This window comes from Schistocerca piceifrons, chromosome 8 (genome assembly GCF_021461385.2).
Source record: "Schistocerca piceifrons isolate TAMUIC-IGC-003096 chromosome 8, iqSchPice1.1, whole genome shotgun sequence".
NCBI classification, from domain to species: domain Eukaryota; kingdom Metazoa; phylum Arthropoda; class Insecta; order Orthoptera; family Acrididae; genus Schistocerca; species Schistocerca piceifrons.
This window is the reverse complement of record NC_060145.1, coordinates 17,658,199-17,681,064: the sequence shown is the minus strand read 5'-3', so window position 1 is coordinate 17,681,064 and position 22,866 is coordinate 17,658,199. Positions and strand designations below refer to the sequence as shown.

Genomic DNA, 22,866 nt, shown 5'->3' with positions numbered 1-22,866 from the left:
AACTGACTGGCACATCCACATCGAGTTACTGCCTCGCTGGTGGTGGAGGGTCACTTGACCACGTGGTACCAGTTCTACACCGAGTACAGAGCTCTGACGTGACCAGTGTGCTCTTTTAAAGGGGAGGTGAGTATTCTGTCCAGAGAGCTCGAATTGTTCCGTTGAGCAGTCTTCGTCCTGCGGCCTGCATTCCTGACATGAGGGACATTCCATGTTTCATTCAAGCAGAAGGGGATAGTATTTTTACTAGCCTGTTAATTTTCCACGTTATCCAATAATTAAGACGTCATTCCAGTTCCAGTCTCTAACAGTGTGTGGGAAAAATGAACGCTTAAATCTTTCTGTACGAGCTCTGATTTCTCGTATTTTGTTATGGTTATCACTTCTTCCTAAGTAGGCAGGTGACGATAAAATTTCTTCACAGTAAGAGGAGAAAGTTGGTGACACATTTTGTAAGAAAATCTGGCTGCAACGAGATACACCTGTCTCAATGATTGCCATCCCAACTGGTTTATCATACTGCCCTTCTTTGAACTTTTTCAATATCTTCCATCAGTCCTATCTGGTGGGGATCCCCTTAGTGCAACAATACTTCAGCAGAGGATGAACAAATAAGGTGTAGGCAGTCTCTTTAATAGATCTGTTGCATCTTTCTAAGTGTTCTAACAATAAAATATAGTTTTTGGTTTGCCTTCCCCACAACATTAACTGTGTTATCATTTCAACTTAAGTTGTTCCTAGTTGCAATTCCCAGGCATTAAGTCGAACTGACAGCCTTTAGATTTGTGTGATTTATTCTGTAATAAGAATTTAACAGATTTCTTTTTGCATTCATGTGGATGACCTCACAATTTTCCTAATTGAGAGACAGTTATACTTCACCTGAAACCAGAGAGAACCTCTTATGATCCAAAGCGACACACATTGTTAGTACAAACGTGAGCCACCACTAGCAGCTGGCTGCACCCTGTGGTCTACGTGGCATCTGGAAGCACTTGTTCCACGTGCAGAGTGAAGCCTCTCGGTGTGCACATAAAAGTGCACACTGGATTTCTTCTCCTCCTTGGCAGCCATATCTCGTAAGGGGTGTAACTATGTGCCTGACACGGGAGCTCACAACTACCAGTAAACCCACCTGCTGTGGATGCGCAGTTCTTGCATGCTGAGAGGCTTCCTCTAGAGCAGGGCAAATGATTGCATCTGTGACACAACTTCATTCCAGTTACTGTATTACAAAAATTAATCAAAAGTACCAAAATGAAAAGACAGTATTCTATACAGACGTGATGTGCCATACCTAACACATTGAAAATATCCAGCACATATAACCACAAAGCATTGCTAATAAATACACTGTTATTGCAGTTCTGTAGTTTGGAGAAAGAAAAGAGAAACTGTAGTTTGGAGAAAGAAAAGAGAAACCTTTTCGAACAATTTTCTAGTTTCCTATAACCACGGGGAAGACGGTGTTCTTTAGTTTTTTAGCCAGTTGCATTAACTTCAAAATGCAATACAATAACACAAACTACAATATATTCTGTTATTTAAAGTAATCAGTTACCTCTGTTTGCTTTTTGTGTTTGACATGTACATATGCATTTGATGACACATTCATTTTAATGCTTCATTATTATCGTTTGTATTAAACAGTTTTCTGAAAATAAGAAAGTTTTGTAAAATTTTCATTGCACTGAGATCTTCATTAAGTGATGGCACAACAAACTGTTCTTCTTGCTCATTTTCTTGTATGCCAGTCACATGTTTGCTGTGGATGACAGCTACAATTTCTTCTTCACTTGCTGGGATGTACACGGTGAGATTGTTGTTTTTGTAACTTGGTCATCACTTGCCGTTTTCTGTACACCAGTTTGAGTTTCATAACTCTGTAGTCCTTGTGTTATTGAACATAAGTGACATATGGGGATAAAAACACAAGCTTTATGCAATGCACATTGTCAACTACTGGGTCTGTGGGGCAGTTATCAACAATGAGAACTTTTTCGTTTCTTTGGTTTCAGCTGCCAGTCTGAGTTACGCAGCCACTTTTCAGAAATGTCAGATGTCATCCAAGATTTTGCATTGTTTCAAAAACTGTAGCTGAGGAGTGACTATTTTTAAAACCTCTAAGTTTTCTTGGATTTCCAATCACCGGAAGCTCTTCTTTACAAGATACTGTGATATTTGCAGCAACCATAACTGTGATTCTCCTCTTAGGTTCAAAACATTGTTCACCTTTATATTTCAGCATCTTATCTGGGATTCATATTGTAAAACAAACCAAGTTCCCTGCAATGAATATATAATCTGGCTTGTAACTGGCTACTTCTTAGATAGCCACTTATCTGTTGTGTTGTCAGGGACACTGGCCATTTTACCATGAATTTTCCCAGTGATAAAATCATAGTGAGCTCAGAAATGTATCCTAGACGAAGAACAATTGATGATCGGAATTGCCCATAGGTGCACAGATTCATTGTTTTTTGCGTGCAGGATAGGTCCATTGATTGGCATGTTATTTGATCTTTGCCACTTAAACCGTGTAAGTAAAGCTTCTTCAGTATAGTTGTACTCAGATGATCTCACCCACTTGATTTTTAAAGAATTATGTTCAAAAAGGTACTGTATTTTCTCTCTGTCCTTCAAAATTGTAGACATTGTTGCAGTAGCCACCAGAAAGATCATGGGAGGCTCACATTTAAGATGCAGATGAAAAAGTGTGTGCACGAATTTCCTGCAGAGGAGGCGTTGACGTTTTTCCTGATGGCATACCGGACCACACTGATGGGAGAACACAGCCCCGCAGAGCTCCTCCACGGGCGCCAACCTAGGACTCTCAGACTGTAGTAACACGATTCACGTTTCCGTCGCACTTCACCTAGTGTAGACCGGGAACTGTCTGCTAGGCATGCCCAATGTGAACTGGCTGGGCACAGCCTATGCTGCCTGAGTTGTTGTTCCGCCGGCAGAGGATGCGGCCGAATTCTTGCTTGCCCTCTGGTGGGCGGGACTTTACTTGCGGCAACTACTGTCCGTGACGCGCCGTGCCAATGTGCGCCTCCCGCGATCTTTCTGGTAGCTACTGCAATTGTTGAATGTGAGACTCAATTCATTCGTGATGCTGACATTTGTTCCCCCCATTTTCTAATCATGATATTATCTGTGACTTTTCTTCAATATTAATTGCTTTACTCTTTTTTTGCAACATCTGGCATTAACTGTTTAATACACATACTGATATGAAACCAACAATGTACAGAAAACATGAGTTTGAAAATAAGTGTTACATAGTTGTTAGTAATCCCCAAATATGTATGAAACAAAAATAAACATTGGATGTTAAAGCTGATATATTTCTTCAAAAATGCAATAAATATGTTGTTTTATATGGTATGATATCGTTTATATGATGTTGTACTAACCAGTTTAGATGGAAACAATTTTGGTGGAACTGTTAGCTTTCGTTGTTATAGCTACTGAATCATTAAAAGTGGTGTTGCTATAAACAGTATCGACTATATATATCAGATATTGTGCCCAGAATACTAAGATCTGTTTCAAAATTTCAACCAATGTAAATGATATGCAAAATTCATGGTTTTCTGATCGTACAACTTTCAGAAACAGTTGTCTGTCCTTGGGGAAATTATGATTATATGACCTGCTAGAATAAAAATTTGTGAACTAACCCAATTTTTTAGTGTGTATATTTGCCTCAATTCTGTTTCTCTCTGTGAAAATTAATCGAGAAATAATTCTCATAATTACCAATGTGCATAGATTAGCACTAATCATAACTTATTTTTCGTATACTTCTCAAAGCTACATCTAAGGAACACAAAGTGTGAATCAGTGAGTGAATGAGTGAAAAGAAATTGCTGTCTGAAACTCAGGCTTAATGTGTGTTTCAGTGGAGGTCATAACAATTGATGGATAACAATAACTGCAGAGTTTTGCAGTAGTGTTATGATAACTTTTATAGAAAAGTACTTTCAACTTTCAGTTGTTTTGTCCTCACAGCATTAAATAGAAGGGAACTCCTTTTGCTTGTGAGTAGAATTATATATTAATAAGTAACAAATTTTTGGATAAAATTGGGTGATTGTTTTTGAAACAAACATATTTTAAAGAGTGGATAGCATCATCCTCTCCACATTGTGGAAATAGAGGAGTGTATGTCATACATCTATATTAGTATCTAACATTTGGAGAACTGAACATACTTCTTACTATACTAGTTTATTTAAACATTATTTCTAATTAATCATGAATTCAGGATAGTAAAAAGGGGGAAAAAAAACATGGATGATTCTCGTTGTACTGCCAGGAGAGTAGGACATAACTATTGGTAGGAAATAACTATTGGTAGGGGAATAACTATTTAAATGTAATACATTTAAGAGGGTAATACAATCTCATATGCAATAGTTCTAAAGTGGACTGTGGTCCCAAATGAACTCAATTTTGGAGGACCCAAAGGAGTTTCAAGGAGGGAACTCACCCCAAAATGAAGTTATGAGAATGTTACACAATGATATGTGTATGAATTGTGCTATAATGTAAGGGAAGTTGTTTATAAGCACCTAACAGTTTATTTTAATGACGTTTACTGCCACTCACTATTTGACACAAGTTCCTACAATATTGTATAATCCAATTTGCCCATTTCATTTGATTAATATAGTTGTTGGTAAGCAAATCTGCAAAATTTTTGAATGTATTAAAGTGTTCTTTTTCCTATGAAGTGAACAAAAATCAGATTTGGTAACAAATGCCAAACAACATTTTTTGAAATGTTTGTAATTAAATTGAACTGGTATTTAAACAGTGGCAGTTCTACAGCCTAAATTTGTAGCTAAATAGGTAGTTTATAACAAAATGTATGTATTTTATGCACAATTAACACACGTGTCACAAACACAGTATTACAATGGAATGAATTTTTTGTTTATAATTCCTACAGTCAAATTTTGCGGTAAAAAAATGTTCACTGTAAGTACCAAAAATGCCAATCAGGAGTATCAATAATAATGATATACATTGTCCTAACAGTTACAGCAGCGTGGCGTGAACCTTTCCCTGGATGGGTTGACAATGTCTGTGGCATCACAGGAATCATGATGGAGATAGGACGCGGCACCATTCGCAGCATCATATGTGACCAGACACTTATCATGGACCTGATCCCTGTCGACTACGTTGTCAACACATTGATCGCTGTCGCTTGGCACACAGCGACATACAGGTACTCCGAGAAATGTTAAACTTATGAGTACCGTAGTAAGAATCACAAATTGTGAATAAAACTTTTGCAAAATAAACAGAAAAATTTCAAATCATAAATAAGTTACATACAGGTCCAGAAGTTATGAATGACACAGCAAAATGTTTGAAGAAGTAGGTAAAATGTGTTACTCTAACTTTATTTATCACTGTTTAGTAGAGCAGAGTGAACAAGTTATTATCTGTTTAGTTTTCAGTATCTAAAAAAGAAATAATAGTAGCATATACATGCATTTATACACGGACATTGTTGCACGATCACCTGGGCAACATAAACAAAGATCTGCAATATGAGGTTTGGAAAGAAAGGCTAATAATGAATGATACTGTGAAATAAGGTTCAGACAAACCATGATAAATAAAAATAGCACAGGTGATCATTTGTGGGGAGGTTTGGTGGAATACTGGTGTAGCAGGTGCAAGGAAAACAAGATTAGAACAAAATACAGTAAAGCATCCAGGAGGAAAAATGTGGTCAACAGGTTAAAGCAAGTATGTGGGCACAGAAAGTAGGAGAAAGAGAACCAATAACACAAAAGTAAAAAGGTTTATAATCCCATTTGGCTATGGGGAAAAACAGATTCCTGGGACTTGAAGGTCTACTGGTATAAATATCACTTATGAAAAAGATAAACTGTCTCCATTACTTCCTGTGCTGAATTTAATAGTGTAACTGCTGACAAAACTGTAGTCCTGAACACAGCTGTGAACATTTGTTATTCCATGATGGATACATATCAAGCAGGCAGATTTAATTTGCTCTCTGAGAATGAAAATTGCTTTCTATTCTGAATAGTAATTTCTTTTTTAAAAAATCATTGGTGATCTATGGATTAATATTGATAAAAATAAATTGGCAGAGTATTACTGAGTGCAACGTGTTCTACATCCTAGCGATACTCTTGTGCCGTGGATCTGTGGAATTTGAAAATAAATAAATAAATAAATAAAAACAAACATCAAACTACACTAATATTTAATCAAGAATAAGTGAAAGAGAAATGGTTTTTTCTTTATAATCACCTTCTGTTTGGCAGCAAATTTCATTTTTATTTACAAGCTTTCCTTATGCTATTAAATTTAAAAATGTTGTTTTCTTCTATTCTGTAGTACCAATAAATCGCTGAATTACATTTGGATTCAACAGAACTCCAACAAAGGTGGAATCATTTTTATATTAGGAGACATATACTTTTAAAAATAGTGTAAGAGTAGAATCTGAGTTGAAACAATTTACCATTGTAACGTTAATATAAATTTCTATACGAAAAGCTATGTAAGATGCAGCTGCTGCTCATATAGTTTTGCAACGTCAAAATGCTAAACCTTAAGAAAGCTATTGTTCTGACAGTTCACCATGTTAACAGACCCAACACAGTCAGAGTCTACAACTGCACATCAGGAATGAGGAACCCTGTCCAGTGGGCTGAGTTTGGAAGGCTGACACAGAAACACGCCTGCACATCACCTACACGACACGTTATGTGGTACCCTGGATTTACCTTCAGAACAAACAGGCTGATGCACAAGATATGTGAGGCACTTTTCCATATTGTGCCTGCCTTTGTTGTCGACATGGTTCTGCGACTACAAGGAGCCAAACCAATGTAAGAATATGCCGTAAAAACTGCTTTATGTTTCATATTTGTATCTGATTTCATTCTGTTGCTTTTTATATGTATGGGGTGATGAAAAAGTTTCCGTTTTAGGCTGTTGCTGCAGTGTATATACAACGTAGCATACAACATAGCATTGATGTGTAGGCAAGGGATTGGTGTGGCAGTCATGTTTTTCAAACGTGTATGCAGTAAATGTGGAAACAGGAACTGTGGCGATGTTATTACTAAATGCATCCAAACGAGACCAGAGTGCTGTTATTCTTTTCCTGGCTGTTGAAGGACAAACAACAGTAGACTTCGATCAGAGAATGAAGGGTGTGTGTGGGCAGCATATCTTCAAAAACCAGGAAAACTGCAACAAGGGGCGCTGGTACTTTGTGATAATGCATGTCCCCATATCACAAATGTCGTGACACAGAACTTACGCCAACTGAAATGGGAGATACTTAAGCATCCATCATATCGTCCCTCTCTCTCTCCCCATTTGATTATCACACCTTTGGTCTCTTAAAAAAGGCCTGTGGAGCAGGCAGTTGTGGGCATATTCACACAGCAGGACATGGTGTTTTACCAAACATATATCTCCAACCTGGTGTGTCACTCGAATGATTAACAAACATAGTATAAATTTATGAATAAAATAAATTTATGAATAAAATAAAATAAATTTATGAATAAACCTCTGTTTGGTGCTACAGGAGACTATAAAGGTAGCAGACTGAAACTTTGAGTCAGTTTATGACCTATTGTAAAATGAGCCATTTGACGAAAAGTATTTGCAAAAGTAAATTTGATGTACACCCTGGTCTGACACAAAGTTTTAAGAGGTAACTAAAGTTTCTATCCATATTTAATGTACTAAGAAGTGCACCAAAAATAATAGAGCTCCTTGAACAAATTAACTACGTTTAGCAAAATTTTATCCTGTATGCCACCACAGTATGCCCTACTGCTTCTGGCAATATTTTATATGGAATTAATTGTGGTTCATCTATTAAAGAACTGTATGTACTCTATTCAGTGTTTCACTTTGTTATGTGATCAGTTTTCTCACACATCTCTGACTGATTTTATCGTCAAATATTTGGCTGTTGTTGCTGCAGTTCATTCAACAGAGAACACTCTGTAATGCAGATGTCTGCTTTTCCCCATCAATTTTCCTTGTAAGACTTTTCTTTATGAAAATGTTATGATGAATTAGGTGTCTTAATTAATTTAATTTGTCTTCTATATATCAAATTAAAGGATGTCCTTTTCTCTTTAAATCTTTCTAAAATATGTTCATTAAATTGTCATACAGTCCAGGATGTTTTTGTGATTATTCACATCCACATCTCTGTTGCTTTTAATTTTTTACTTTTCTTGCTTTTCCACGACCGCCCTTCACAACTGTAGCTGAAAATGCTGCAAATAAATGTCTTGAATTTCTTTCTTGTTTTTGCCTGTTAATGAATCAATTGTTAATCAATACACTTTTTATGAATGTCTTATGTAATAGGCTGAGGATTACAAATTATTTCAAAGTAACTAGTGAGAAAAGACTAGAAATATTTAATGCAGTGAGCACTGTTTTACAAATGAAATGATACAGTTTCAGAGACTTTTCTGGTCTCATGCAGATATGATTTTATTTATACAGATTGAAACAGCAAGTGAAAATTTGTATCAAGGCCAGGAATCGAACTCAAGTCTCCAGCATACTAGGTAAGTGCATTGGCCACTGAGCCATCTTGGCACAACGGTTGGTTCAACTGCACTGCACAGATTACCGTGGTATGCCTCCCTCTTCGATACAAATTTTCACTGCCAGCGCACTCTACTTTAAATTCTCCCTTACACAACAACAGAATTGCCGAGGCTCTCCATGTTCTGGAATAGCACCTCAGCATCAAATGTATTTGGGGTATCCAGCCTCAAACCCAGGTCCAAGTACTTATACAAATGAAGAGACTTTACTGGTCTCATACAGTGGAATTTAAAGCAGACTGGGATGGCAGTGAAAATCTGGATTGAGAAGGGAGGCATGCCCGGGTAATCCATGAAGTGTGTCAACCACTGAGGCGGCTAACGCACATACCTAGCAAGCAGGAGACCCAAGTTCGATTCCCGGCCTTGGTACAAATTTTCACTCACCACTTCAGTCTATCTACATAGAATATAATTTTATTAGCTCTTTAGTTAGTTATTTTTGTGGATAATTTGATAAAATTAATTTAGATATAATGATTTTATTCTCGTATTTTCCAGCATGATGAAGATTTCGAAGCGATTTCAAATGGCTGCTAAGACTGGTGAATTTTTTGCCTTGCACGAGTGGAAATTTCATAGTGATAATTTGATGGCATTAATGGAAGACGCCCAGGACAAAGCATTATTTGATGTGGACATTTCTGAGCTAGATTGGGACCAATATGTCAAACAATATATGCTAGGAATAAGGAAATTTATCCTGAAAGATTCTGCAGACACTATACCTGGAGCACGGCGAAAACTTCAGAAGTATGTGCAGCTGCCTTTCTATAAGTATTAGCACTATGATTCATTAACTCATGATCAGTCAAACAAAGATCCTTTTTTTCCTTTCCTTTCTTTATTCATTTATGTCGGTATTCTTACATTTGTAAGCAAAATGAAATAAGTGTTCAGAAAGTAGCTTGGAAATAAATAAGAAACGATGAAAACAGCATACTCAATGTGAACTGTTTTTACAACATTATGAGAACTGTGAGAAAATTTGCGCTTTATGGTTAAGAAAACATTACTAACCAGAAAGCTGGTCTGAAGACCAAGGTATTCTCCTGTGCATGCTTTGTCAATGCGCTTGTTGATCTTGATATCTCGTTTGCCAGTTGATTGGTAGGGGGTATGTAGTTGAATGTGGAATCCAAATCATGAAGCAGTTAAGCATTTATCAGACATGCACTGGAATGCCTCAGAGGAAATCACATTATATGGAGGAAAAAGATAATGACATTGTAGACTTACAATCTAACACTTACCTACTGAAAAAATTGCTCATAGTGTATAGAGGTGTGTGTAGTTTTTCCATGTATTTCATATATGTGCTGATTATTATTTGATCCCTACAGCAATTTCATACTCTTTATTTTTGCTGGAAACCTGTCTTTGTCCCTGTTACCTTCAGGCTATTTTCTCCCCTTGGTATTTGCTTTTATTTTAGATCAAGAAGAGAGCTGTTCTTTTGTCACATAAAAATTAGCTTTTCTGTCCAACTCACAACAGAGAATACACTCATTTTAGGATAAATTTTCTTTTTAGACTGGTTTGAAATTTTATGAAATTTTTGTAAATAACAATGAAAGGTTCACATGCCTTAATGCTATTGCTATGCACTAGTTTGTAATGGAGTAAGTTCAAAGAGGCATTTGTAAGTTCTGCAGAGAACCACTTGTGACAGAATGTCTGGAAGGGCAGTGGACAAGAAGACACCATTGTGGAATGAGCAGGTGCAGGAAACAATAGAAGAAAAGAAAGAATGTCATATGTGGAAAAGGAAGAGATTAAAAAGAAATACCAGGAAAGTAAAAAGAATGTGTTAGCCTAAGAAAACAGGGAAAAATTTGGAGGAATTGAAATGAGTATTGGAAAAGGATTTTAATGTGGTGTAAAAGGATGCTATATGGAAGTACGAGAAGTGAGAGGAAGGAAAGCACATTCACAAAACTGGGAAAGGGGAAGTTGAAAAATTAATAACACGATCAGTGCAGATAAGGAAAAGATGGAAAGAGTACTTTGACAAACTACTAAATGTGATTAACAGTAATGGAAAGGTAACAGAAGTACAGTGAGGGGACATAGTCATGGAAGAAGAGAAATAGGTTACTGTGTTAGAAGTGGAACTAGCACATAGAAAATGAAAACAGGAAAGGCGCCTGGGACAGGTGAAATAAGTGTGGAGGTGTAAAGGCAGCTGGACCTACTAGGCTACAGAGATTATACAGATTGCAAAGATGCAAATGTACTCAAAAATGTGTTCCTGAAGAATGAGGAAAGGGAATAATAATTCCATTGTTCAAGAAGAGAGACAGAAAAGTATGTTGTAACTATTGAAGCATCGAAGATCAGTTAGAAGATGAGTATTATGGCTTCTGACAAGGGAGGTCAACAGTGGACTCAATATTTAGTATGGGACAGTTGAAAGAACATTGAGAGCATGGAAAAGGTCTGGTGGTGACATTTCCTGATTTAATGAAGGCATACAATAGTGTCCCCAGATAAAAGGAGGAGGAAATTGGAAAGCAAACACCTTGAAATTATTTAAGCAATGTATCATAACAGCTCAGTTGTATCCAGACCAAGTTGAAAGAACTGATTTGCTTAGGAATATTACAGAGTTGAAACAAGAAAGTGTTGTGTCACCATCATTATTTATAAAGGTGATCTATCTGCTTTTGGCATTGTGTTGTGGGCAAGTGACAGTAAGGAGGTGTGCAAGAACAACTAGACATTTTAAATGAAAAATCAAGAAATATGGAATTAAACACAGTGTGGAGAAAAACAAGAGTATGGTGGCAACCAGGGGAGACAGAGAAGGTAAGGGATAAATTAATTTTTAAGAACAGGATATTGAAATTTTGGATAACTTTAAATATCAAGGAAATGTAATAATGGAGCCTGCAAGAACGGAGGCAAAGCTTAGCAAAAGAGTACAACAGAGCAATACAGTGTACCAGTGTGTGAAACAGAGCAGGGCTTAGTCTGGGGAAGGAAGTGTTGTAAAAGACATAGTTCACACCCATAATAACATATTTGCATCAGAGAACTGGCCAATAATAAAAAGGGAAGAGAGCAGAATTTTAGCCAGTGAAATTAAATTCTTAAGAAGAATGTTAGGGAAAATGAAGAGGGACAGACTGAGAAATGACAATGATTGACAGAATTGAGAAGAATAGGTTAAAATGGTTTGGACATATAAAGAGAATGGAAAGTGGAAGAATATAAGAGTGAATGATGGAGGCCAAATATGAGGGCAAGAGGGAGACACGCAGTAAGATGGAGTGGCTCAGTTAAGACCAGTTTAAGAAGAAGAAATATGAACTGTAACAAAACAGCTATAGAAGGACAATTTTGGAAATACCGGGGAAATTGAAGAAGTATCATAAATGTCCTAACCCAGCCTGATGCTGGATAGAGGGGAAAAGAAATGACAATGACTAGCTCATAAATCTGTGTTAAGCTATACTTGGTAAGTTCTACTAATATCAAGAATATGGTCAACATTCATTACACAATGCTAATATAATGATTTAAAAGTGAAATAGAGTATTCTATAGCAATGCAAATGCAGAGGACAATTATAACAGATGATCTGCTGCTGTTTCTCAAACAATCATTTAGGTGTAATTCTAAGATATTTAGCCACATGCGAAGATCTGTTATATGAGAATGTTATCAGTTTACTGTCTTGACAGATATTTCACATTATGTCATAGTATCAAATAAATATTGAACTTACAAATCTAACCAAATGAAGTGACCTTGCAGAGTTAATGAACTATTTGGTGCCCCCTAAGTCTCATGGAATATTTTCAGTTTCCTCCCAACGATTGTTAAGTGATTCAAATAGTTAATAATCATGCAACACACCACATTTGATTGTACTGTTCAGTTCATTCATATTTAATGTTACTAGACCTTTGATCAGCTGCTTGTAATGTGCTATAGATTTTACGACAAACATCAGTAAGCTACATATACTGTGGGTGGTTTCACAAAACTCACAGGTGGCAGGGGCTGACTGACTAACATATGTTTGCATATGGAATGGTTGGCAATGACTGACTACAGGATCATTTACAAACTCTGACTGACTGTAGCTTTTTGCAGAATGTCTGTGTAAAGATGCGCGTAGCACAGGAATGTTAAAATGGGAAAATACAGAACTATTACATTTTAGCTATTAGCTTAAAGCACGCCAGAAATTTAAAAAATATGAAAACAGATTAGGCAATGAATTTATTTTTGTTAACTGTAAGCTGTATAATTCGAAAATGGCAAAATGGCAGATACTGTTGTGTGTTGCAGAAATTTTAATGTGCAATTCCAAAGCTCGCCAACAATTTTCTTGAAAGTGATGTTTTATAATTTGGATATTTCATAAACTAATGTGTTATTTTAGGAAAGTTTTAGCCTACATTTTTGGAATCAGAAAAATCATGGCTAGAAAACTATAACAGTAGAATTTTGACAGGATTGCATTTTATGACCTGAACATTCTGGAATACATTAATTTGTAGGTAATATGAATAACAAAATATAAAACAATAGATAGTTCAGGATAGAATAACAATATTGAAAGGATGGATTTGCTACACACACCACTGAGTAAGTGTTGAGTTGTAGGAAGGCATAATGAAAAAGAATGCTTTCGATTATTTCAGCTTTCAGAAGTCTCACTTAAGCAGTAGGAAACTTACACAAGCACAACTCACACATAGTTCAATCCTGGCACCTGGAGACATTTGCCAAGTGTGAGTGAATTGTGCTTGTTTGTGAATATGTGTGTTTTTTCTGCTTCAGAAGAACAACTTTGTCCAAAGGCTGAAATATTTCTGGAATTCTTTTTCATTGTGCCTGTCTGCAACTCAGTGTCTCCTCTGTGTGGTCAAAAGCAATCGTTTCTTTCCATGTTGTTTTGTTTGAAATATAAAATTCCAGAAAGTCTTACAAGCCACTAAGATTGTAAATATTTCCTTAAAACACCTGCAAGTAAACTAAATATATATTAGTATAATAATATCAGTAACTACCGTATTTACTCGAATCTAAGCCGCACCTGAAAAATGAGACTCTAAATTGAGGAAAAAAATTTTCCCGAATCTAAGCCGCACCTGAAATTTGAGACTCGAAATTCAAGGGGAGAGAAAAATTTTACGCCGCACCTCCACATCAAAACAAAATTGGTCCATTGTAATATGAGACACAATTTAGGTCAAATGATGATGATACAGCTACAATAGTTTGGTTCGAGTCGTAAGCTTAGCAGTTAAGCTTTACCAGGTAGCCATTGTTATGCGTCAGGTGCTCCGTATTTATACGGGTACCCTTCCTTTTTCACATGCTTTGTCTGGTTTGAATTGATTGCTTATTTTTCTTTGATCAGATAAGTGCCGTTCTCTTTGTTATAGGTGTTTGTCACTCTAAGCTGAAAATGCATTACTGTACTGTGTCATGCATTGTTTGTCACATTCTGATAATGAGTGTTTACGACCTGTCGCTGCTCGCGGCATGGCTTGCTTTTGTGCACGCTACTGCCGCTTCCAATTTTTTAAAAAAAGAGAAGAATAGTCTCATTAGCGAAACAATGGCAAGAGACTGCTATTTGTTGTTACTTACACTGCTGCTTTCTTTGATAATGATCATTGCATGTGATAAATGATGTTCTGAACGAGAGTTTAGCGAAAATTTTTCTCCTTTTGAAAATCTTTGCAGACGCCTCTTTACTACATTACATTCTGCACAGAAATTAGTCATCTTAGATTTAAAAATTTAGTCAATTGCTGTGCTTCATTTCTGACTATCACCATTAGGCATAAGAATAATACGAATATAAACATGACATGATATGTGTACTCTTCCGCGTTTGCTTTTGTCTCACTCTAGTTTCGTAGTTTATTTGGCAGACAGGATTTAAATGAGAGAGCAGCAAACACGAAAGAATACATGGCAAAATGTTTATATTCGTATTATTCTTATGGTGAAGAGAATACTGCATGTGATTCACAATTCATAAAAGTTCCTATTAGCAACTATCTTTTCTCACAGGTACGAAAAAATTCAGAACGTAGAGTTGGCCGTATTGACAAACATCCCAAACAGTCTTGCCAGTCGGATTTTTGTAGTACATTGAAATGCTGCTACATTCAAAGAGGAACAATACGGAATTTGTATTTACTTCGTTGGATAATGTATGAAAATGCAGTGGTCGAAACTCGGGGCGAAGAAAAAAGCTCGTCTTCCACCTTTTTTTTTTAAATTTATTTATTGATGCAGTGGTTTTGGCACCAGTATTTATCTTTGTACCTGCAAAGCATGCCTGTGTAGCGCTACATATATTTGACGGCAGAAGTTAGTTGTGGCGGCACCTACCAACATTTTTCAGAACTTCCGCTTACTTTGCACTCGATTCTAAGCCACAGCCGGGTTTTTGGATTACAAAAACTGGAAAAAAAGTGCGGCTTATATTTGAGTAAGTACGGTATCCTGTGAATAATAAAGTTTAGTGACATATTGCACGATAAGAATTCAGAAATTATGTGTAATCATGGTATATGCATTAAGTGCATAGTGGAAAAAACGAAAGTAAACAAAATTATTGAAAGGTGGTATTATAGCATGTGGAACAATTCCACCCGGATATGTCTCAACCTCTGAAAATTTGTGCCAGGACCCAGACTTTGTGGATTTTGTGTGCTTCACAATCAGTAACCTTACTTTAGGCTCTCCACCCTCAGCTCATAGCACAATACAAATTCTCAGTATTAACTGGTTCTGCCTCCTATGGGCAAAACAAAGGTTTTTCCACTGTGGGAATACACCAAATGGAGAGTGGTGGATAATTGGATGATTTTGCATATCTTGAGTTACCACAGTGGCAGCAATGAGGTTAAAACTGAGGTAGTGAGGCCTGCTGGACTCATACAGGTGACTGTCATCTTAGAGAAGTGGCACTTTTTCAGGTGCACCAATGGAGTACAGATGGTACAGATTTGATTCTGCCATCACCTACATAGTACCAAAGCACAGATTCTCCGGGGTAACAGACGTCTCTGAATTAAATTCATGTTTACAATGAAGGGCATTTCTCCACCATCTTTGCAATTGAGATTTTCACTTCCTTCCACCATCACAACATATCTCACCCCCCCCCCCCCCCCCCCCCTGTCATTTGTTACCCTAGACAAGGAGCTCTTACTGTTTACTCTTGTCCAGAGCATGACAAACGCAGATTTCTTGTGAGGTTTTGTCACACCACCTCTTCCTTCCTGTGGCAAACTTGGGAACAGCTGTGGTGAACTGACACCACTATTAGAATTAACATAATAAGAAGAGAAAACCAAGAGGAGTGAGAGAATGGATATTGGGGAGAAAGGAGATGAATTGAACAAATCACTCATGATCCTAAAGGTCTGAAATGAACCAGTACCAAAAGGCAAAGGTTTACACGAGTCCATGTACTAATAGCAATAATGTACATTTGAAGTGACAGTTGAAATTTTGTACCTAGACTAGGACTCAAAGTGGATTTTTCATGGACATTCAAAAGAATCACAATAAAATGAAAACACCATTAGGACAAGTATGTGAAATGAGATGGGGAGTACTTTGAAGGAGATGTGTGCTGAAAATCTGTAGCTGAATAAAAATGTTATTTCAAAAAGTTCAGTTGTTTTTTGAATGGATCTTGTGCAGGGTGTCTCAATTCTTTTGGGGCAAATTAGTTGACAGTGGGTCCACAATCAGTTATTTTGAGATAGGGAACCAATGGTCAGAAATGCATGTTTATTGTATTTGGACATATACAGTGCATGCCATACAAGAACAATGTAGTTAATAGTAATTGTTTAAAGTGACAACTGCCAGTCCCAATGCGTGTATTGAAATGTAGCATGCAGTTCGGCTGCACTCTTGCAAAGATGTAGGCTGTCTGTTGTACGCTGTAACAGGCAGCAGGTGATAAACAATGTACATCCCTGACCATCAAACAGACGTACTGTACACATGTGTCATACGATGACCCCATGTGTCGCATCGGCACGTTAACCTGTGCCGCATACACACCACTATCTCTGGTGTCAGTTGTCCATTGTATGAGACAGCTTGTCGTGTCCACGGTGAGATGTGTTACTGTGTACAGTGCAAGGTGCGTAGTCAAAGACAGAACGCAACTCGTAATGACAGCAGGCAGATGTGCATTTAATGAATGGTGTGATGGGATGGAGTGTGTCTGTATAGCAACATGAATGTGTAGAGAACACTTTCCCAACACCTCATCCTAATTGGAAGAAGTTGTGTGAATACCACCTCTTGAGAGACAGTGTCATTCATGCCACAGACAGCCGGCCAAGACTTTGAGGAGACTGTTTTAGACTGTGTGTCTTACCCCCAGCAACAAGTACCCATCAACTTGCCTGCGAAACACACGCTTCGAAGGATCCATAACACAATAAAACACCAAAAATAATCAATTTTTGATGAAATTATTTAATTGTATACTTAAAAAAATCTACTCATCAAGCGGTGACAGAACACACACATAAAAGACTGTTGTGATTGGCAAGCTTTCAGAGCCAGTGGCCCCTTCTTCAGGCAGAAGGGTTGAAGAGGATGCCAGAAGGGTGAAGGAAAAAGACTGGAGAGGTCTAGGAAAAGGGGTAGATTTTGGGAAAGTCACCCAGAACTGCTTAAAGGTGGAAGACAGGGTTATAAGCAAGCAGAGAGTACTACTAAAAGATCGTGCATGAGTTAATAAGAGTGAGTAAGCCAAGTGCACTGTATGTAACAGAAGTGGGAGTGGGCGGTGAAAAATAGACCGGAATGACAATGAAAGATGTAGAAAACTAGAACTGAGTGAAGCAAAGAGCAGTTACAGTGAAGAAAAGCCGAGACTCAAGGAAGAAATTAACATAAATTAAGGCCAGGTGGGTGGCGAGAACCGAGAACATGTTGCAGTGCTACTTCCCACCTGTGGAGTTCTGAGAAACTGGTATCTGGGGGAAGAATCCCAGTGGTGCGTGTGTGTGTGAAACAGGTGCCAGGGTCATGAATGTCATGTTGTAGAGCACGTTCTGCAACAGGATATTGCGAGTTACCAGTATATACCCTCTGCCCGTGCCATTCGTGCTAATTGATAATTTGGTGGTAGTCATGCCGATGTAGAATCTCGTCCGATGCATTCCCACAATCAGTCTTTCCTTTTTATCCCGTATCGTAAGTCTCCTCTGACCCATGGTTCTGGGTGACTTTCCGAAAATCCAATCCTTTTCCCAGACCTTTTCCTTCACCCTTCAACCCTTCTGCCTGAAGAAGGAGCCACTGGCTCCGGAAATTGCCAGTCACAACAGTCTTTTATGTGTGCGTTCTTCCGCCACTTGGTGAGTAGATTTTTTATCTATCCAGTTAAATAATAATAACACAATAAATATGTATTTCTGACCACTGGTTCCCTATCTCAATATAATTGGATGTGGGCCCATTATCACCTGTTTAAATTTGACTCGAAAGGCTCAAGTCACATTGTATACACTGCAGAATACGTCAGTTGGGTTAAGTCAGCCAGGCACTCTGCCTTGGTTCCTTTGAAATGGTGTTGTTACTATGATGTGTGAGCATTCCTAACGCTGAGTGCCTGTGAGACTTGGGGTTGAGCCAGGTCGAATGCTTGGGTAGCCTACTAGTAACACAACCGTTCGCAAAATTCTGGAAATGCAGATTCCAGGACTGGTCTTGGCACAAATTTTTACTTGTCACTTCAGATGGATATCAACATGATCACTGTCATAAGCAGAAATTTAGGGTGTGTTACAAGGTTCCAACTTCGTAGATAGTTTCAATTTTGTGAGCAATGTTCACTAAAGGAACTACTTTGTCTGTTGTTATGAAAATTTTGAGTGTGTAGACCCATAACACATTAAAAATGAAAAAGCCAACTCATTTTATATCCTTGAGTGTTCTGATATTGTATCTGACATTAAACTATTACACCAATAATACATGCCGGCCGGCGTGGCTGAGCAGTTCTAGGCGCTTCAGTCTGGAGCCACGCGACCGCTACGATCGCAGGTTCGAATCCTGTCTCGGGCGTGGATGTGTGTGATGTCCTTAGGTTAGTTAGGTTTAAGTGCTTCTAAGTTCTAGGGGACTGATGACCTCAGATGTTGAGTCCTATAGTGCTCAGAGCCATTTGAACCAATAACACAAAGCAGCTCTCAGCTTGATATTGACCAATTCATTTATGTTCTCTGGTAGTTTCACTTCCAAGCATTATCACTTCATTGCTGTAATGATTCTAAGTCTGTAATAGTTGAATGAACAAACACCTGTAGCTGATATGAAGGTCTGATCATAAATAGGACACTTTAAAATTAATATTATGAAACTGTCACAGTTTAATGACAAATATTTCTTTTTCAGGTTGTACTGGGCTCATCGCATTACTCAGGTGCTAACTTTTGTGTTTCTGCTGAAGATTGTTAAACTGAGGTGATTGTAAGGCACTTTACAAGTTATCAGTGACAATGAATAATCCTGGTTGTTACTTGCAAAGTTTGCAAAACTTGTCTACAAGGAACACTGCGTATTTTGTCTTTTTCGGATGATGTTCCAGGACATGTAATACGGAGGAAAATTCTGTTAAACTAGAATGTGAGTGAAGGATATGCACATTCAAAGAAGGCCAGTTGCATTTCTGACAGGAAATTGTCGTGGAATTCTGAATTCTCTGGTTGTTTTGCTAAAATATATTTTAAATGCTCTGGTTATCAGACCAGTTTTGTATGAAATAGAAACAAAATTCTAGGCCAATCACTCTCAGTGAAATAAAAAATTGTGGTTTTTATTCTCATTTATTATGCTGCAAAGTGTATTTTTGCACAGGGAGGATTCCTCAGTATGTCAACATCAAAAATCAGAATGTGACAGCCCAACCCTCGGTTTTCAACAAACAGTGTGTCTGTAAGAGCTGTGCCCTTCCAGAGGTAGTCATTGGAAAATTTAAAAAAAATCTTTTGAAGATTAAATAGGATGTACTGTCTAAAAAGTGCTTAGTTTTATTTTGTGTTACTCTATAAATCTGTGTGTGCTTCTTTTAGGTTTATACATTTTGTCTTACAATTGTGTACTGAAAATATAGAATAAAAGTTGTATAAACATGTATTCTATTGGAGAGGAATATTATCATGAATGAGCATTTCTGATAATTCTTATTGTAACATTATGTGTCTTGGGAGAACAGCAGGTGAGATGGACACAGCAAGAAATAAGGAAATAAAGCTGTCATTGTTCAAATCCGTCCCAGGTTTTATCATAAATGGGAAATGTTGGAAGGCAGATTTTTGTCATACAGTGAACTCCAGTAGCGTGTATTTTGTGCATATACACTTCATTCAGACCTGTAATTAAGCCTATATGACCTGTACTGCTTGAAGTTTTCATTGGCATAATTAATATGACATCCAAGATGCAGCAAAATAACTGTGATGTGTTCACTGTTAGTTTGATTTTCTAAGTTCCTCACTCTTTTTCCATACTTCTTTTTCTGTATATTGACATATCACTTTTGTAAGTACTTAAATGCTACAATTATGATTAATGCCCAGAGTATAAGAAGTTCAGTAATTGATACTATAATGGTGAGAAACTCTTTTGTGTTGAGTGTATTACATTTTTTCTAAAAAGCAGTCAGTATAACACAACAAAAGTTGATTGACTCATGATAATTACTGCATATCACAAATAATACATCTCTGTTACATTTTCATGTTATTTTTGCCTCATGATTTGACAGAATGGTGATCTTATGTCAGGAAAAAGCAGACACTTTCTGTACAACTGTACAGGCCAGTGCTGGTTGATATTTGTGGTTTGGCGAAATAAATACTGTAGTTATGCAGGTAGTTATAAATGCATTTTTAGCATTCAGGGTGAAATAGTTAGGAGCTGTAGAATGAGCATCCTTTCACTTCACTTTCAGGAGCTGAAGCCTGTAGTATGACAATGAAAAAAAAAAATCATAAAACTGCAAGCAGGTGGATTTTCAATATCTCACCTGTTACGAGTTTGCTATGTAAGCGATCAAGAAAAGTTTTACAGTGTATATTGCTGACTGGATAGGCCATTAGACTATTTTCTTCCTTGTATTTGCAGAATTTTGTGGTGAAAATTTATATTTTTAGTAATGACAGTAAGATGAACATGACACTGGCACAGGAGGTTTCAGTAAATACAATGACTGACATGTGGAAAGTCCCACACAAAAGGACCTATGTGTGTCCTAGTGCCTCTTCATTAAATAAGTCTCTTTGAAGCTTATATAAAGTGATGTACAGTGTATAACTTTCAGTTATTTATAATTCTTCAATAATTGGTATATTTGAAATGTGATGTGCCTTTCTCCTATATGCTCTTTCATGTATGCACATTTAGCTGTTGTTATGAAAAATTTTCTCTAATTGTTGAGTAGTAAGCTGTTGACAACTAATTGTTTCTGTACAATATTTGAAAATATATTTCCATTGGCAAAGATTACTGTTCCATACATGGTTATTAAGCTATATCTTACACTTGTAATAACTTTTAAATTTCTGATTTGTTGTCGTGGACCGTATTCAGTTACCATGAGCTGTATGGAAAATAGTGTGCAGTCAGGCTTTCAAATTCTGTATGATATTTTGACCATTAATATTTGTTACCTCCATTTTTAACATAATAAAAAAATTTATATGCCTTTTTAGTAAGATCTGTATAATGTAAAATTAGTATATTTTTACATTAGATGAGCAACATTACAGCGAAGAAAGAACATTCATTTTTTTATTAAAACCAAATGCTATGGTATATTTTACATATAATTAAATTTTATTTGGTAATTTTTTAATTTCATAAATAGAATTATATCAATGTTTAGTTCTTTCTTCAGAAGTCAGTGGCTACTTAATTAATCACCAGAATAAAAGATTATATGTTCTCCAGGATTGTTGAGCACCTTATTGGATGCAATACCATGCATAAAGCAAAATTTCATTTCACACTGAGAATGATACTGATTGAAATATTACATGCACTGTATTGTAAGTGATCTGGCCAGAAAGTGATATAATAGAACATGTCCATATTCTTACAGAGTGTATAATTCTGTCTCAAAAAAGTGAAGAAATTGTTGACTGGTAATTCACCACTGCACAAAAATACAAATATTTCATTTTTATGGCACTATGAAGTGTGTGTCTATCGCCAACAGAAATTTTCTGCATATTTAAATATTTAACCCATTCACTTTTGAAGCAGTTTTTGACCAATAAGTGTTTATAAGGGTCTGCTAAGAGGTAATAAAAGTATCTTTAGTGTACACATTTGAGTGGTCAATGTACATTTACTCATTATTTTGATCAGGCATTGCAGTTGTGCTGTGGTCACTAAGATGTTCTTCAGAGAAAGTTTGAAAATCTTACTGCTGTTTATATTTTCTGTTCTAACGTGGAAGACTGCAGATGAACACATGGCGTCTCTGTGTGTGTGTGTGTGTGTGTGTGTGTGTGTGTGTGTGTGTGTGTGTGTGTGTGTGTGTGTGTGCGAGAGAGAGAGAGAGAGAGAGAGAGGATTGAAAGGACTAATAGGTCTTCTAGTCAATGAAGGTATGAACATAGAAATTTGTCAGTATGTTTTCCAGTAATGCTCACTTGTGAAATATTACTAATTTTTGTAAGTGGTGCCATCACACACAGAGCAGTATAAGTGAAAACTGTGTGTCACATAAAAGAACAAAAGCAATTTTGTTAATAATTCACTTAAAATGCCTGCATTGTTTGGAGAACACATCAACACATGCACTTCATAATTTATGTTCATTCCATAAACAGTTAAGTGTTCACAAAACTATTCTGTGTAATTTATTTCAATAGTTCATTGTAAAAGCTTATGAAACTTGTATTTTGACAAAGCAAACGCAAAATTTTAGCATGGGAGGTACATAAAAATATAAGCATGGGAAAGTGATATCAGTGTCCATTCTGAACACATTCAGTATGTAAATATTTGCCAGTTAGACTGAAAAATGTGTAAAGTTTAGCCTATTTAAAGTTATCTTTTATTGGTTCATTACAAACAACACACACACACACACACACACACACACACACACATATGAACTGTCATGCTGTATAGCAAAACATGGGAGAGTCTAATCTTTCACTAGAATCTCACTTTCTTATGTACATATCCCAATTTTAAC

General features: G+C 36.8%; 1 protein-coding gene across 1 annotated transcript in view; it reads left to right on the top strand.

The window, feature by feature from the left end:
• LOC124711312 (putative fatty acyl-CoA reductase CG5065) overlaps positions 1 to 20,664 on the top strand; it is a 402,306-nt gene extending 381,642 nt beyond the window's left edge. The window contains exons 6-9 of the mRNA XM_047241329.1: positions 5,050 to 5,242; positions 6,648 to 6,887; positions 9,147 to 9,398; positions 19,053 to 20,664. Of these exons, the coding sequence (XP_047097285.1) occupies positions 5,050 to 5,242; positions 6,648 to 6,887; positions 9,147 to 9,398; positions 19,053 to 19,125 (758 nt within the window). The 3' untranslated portion in view covers positions 19,126 to 20,664. The remainder of the gene's footprint in view (positions 1 to 5,049; positions 5,243 to 6,647; positions 6,888 to 9,146; positions 9,399 to 19,052) is intronic.
• The last annotated feature ends 2,202 nt before the right edge of the window (positions 20,665 to 22,866 follow it).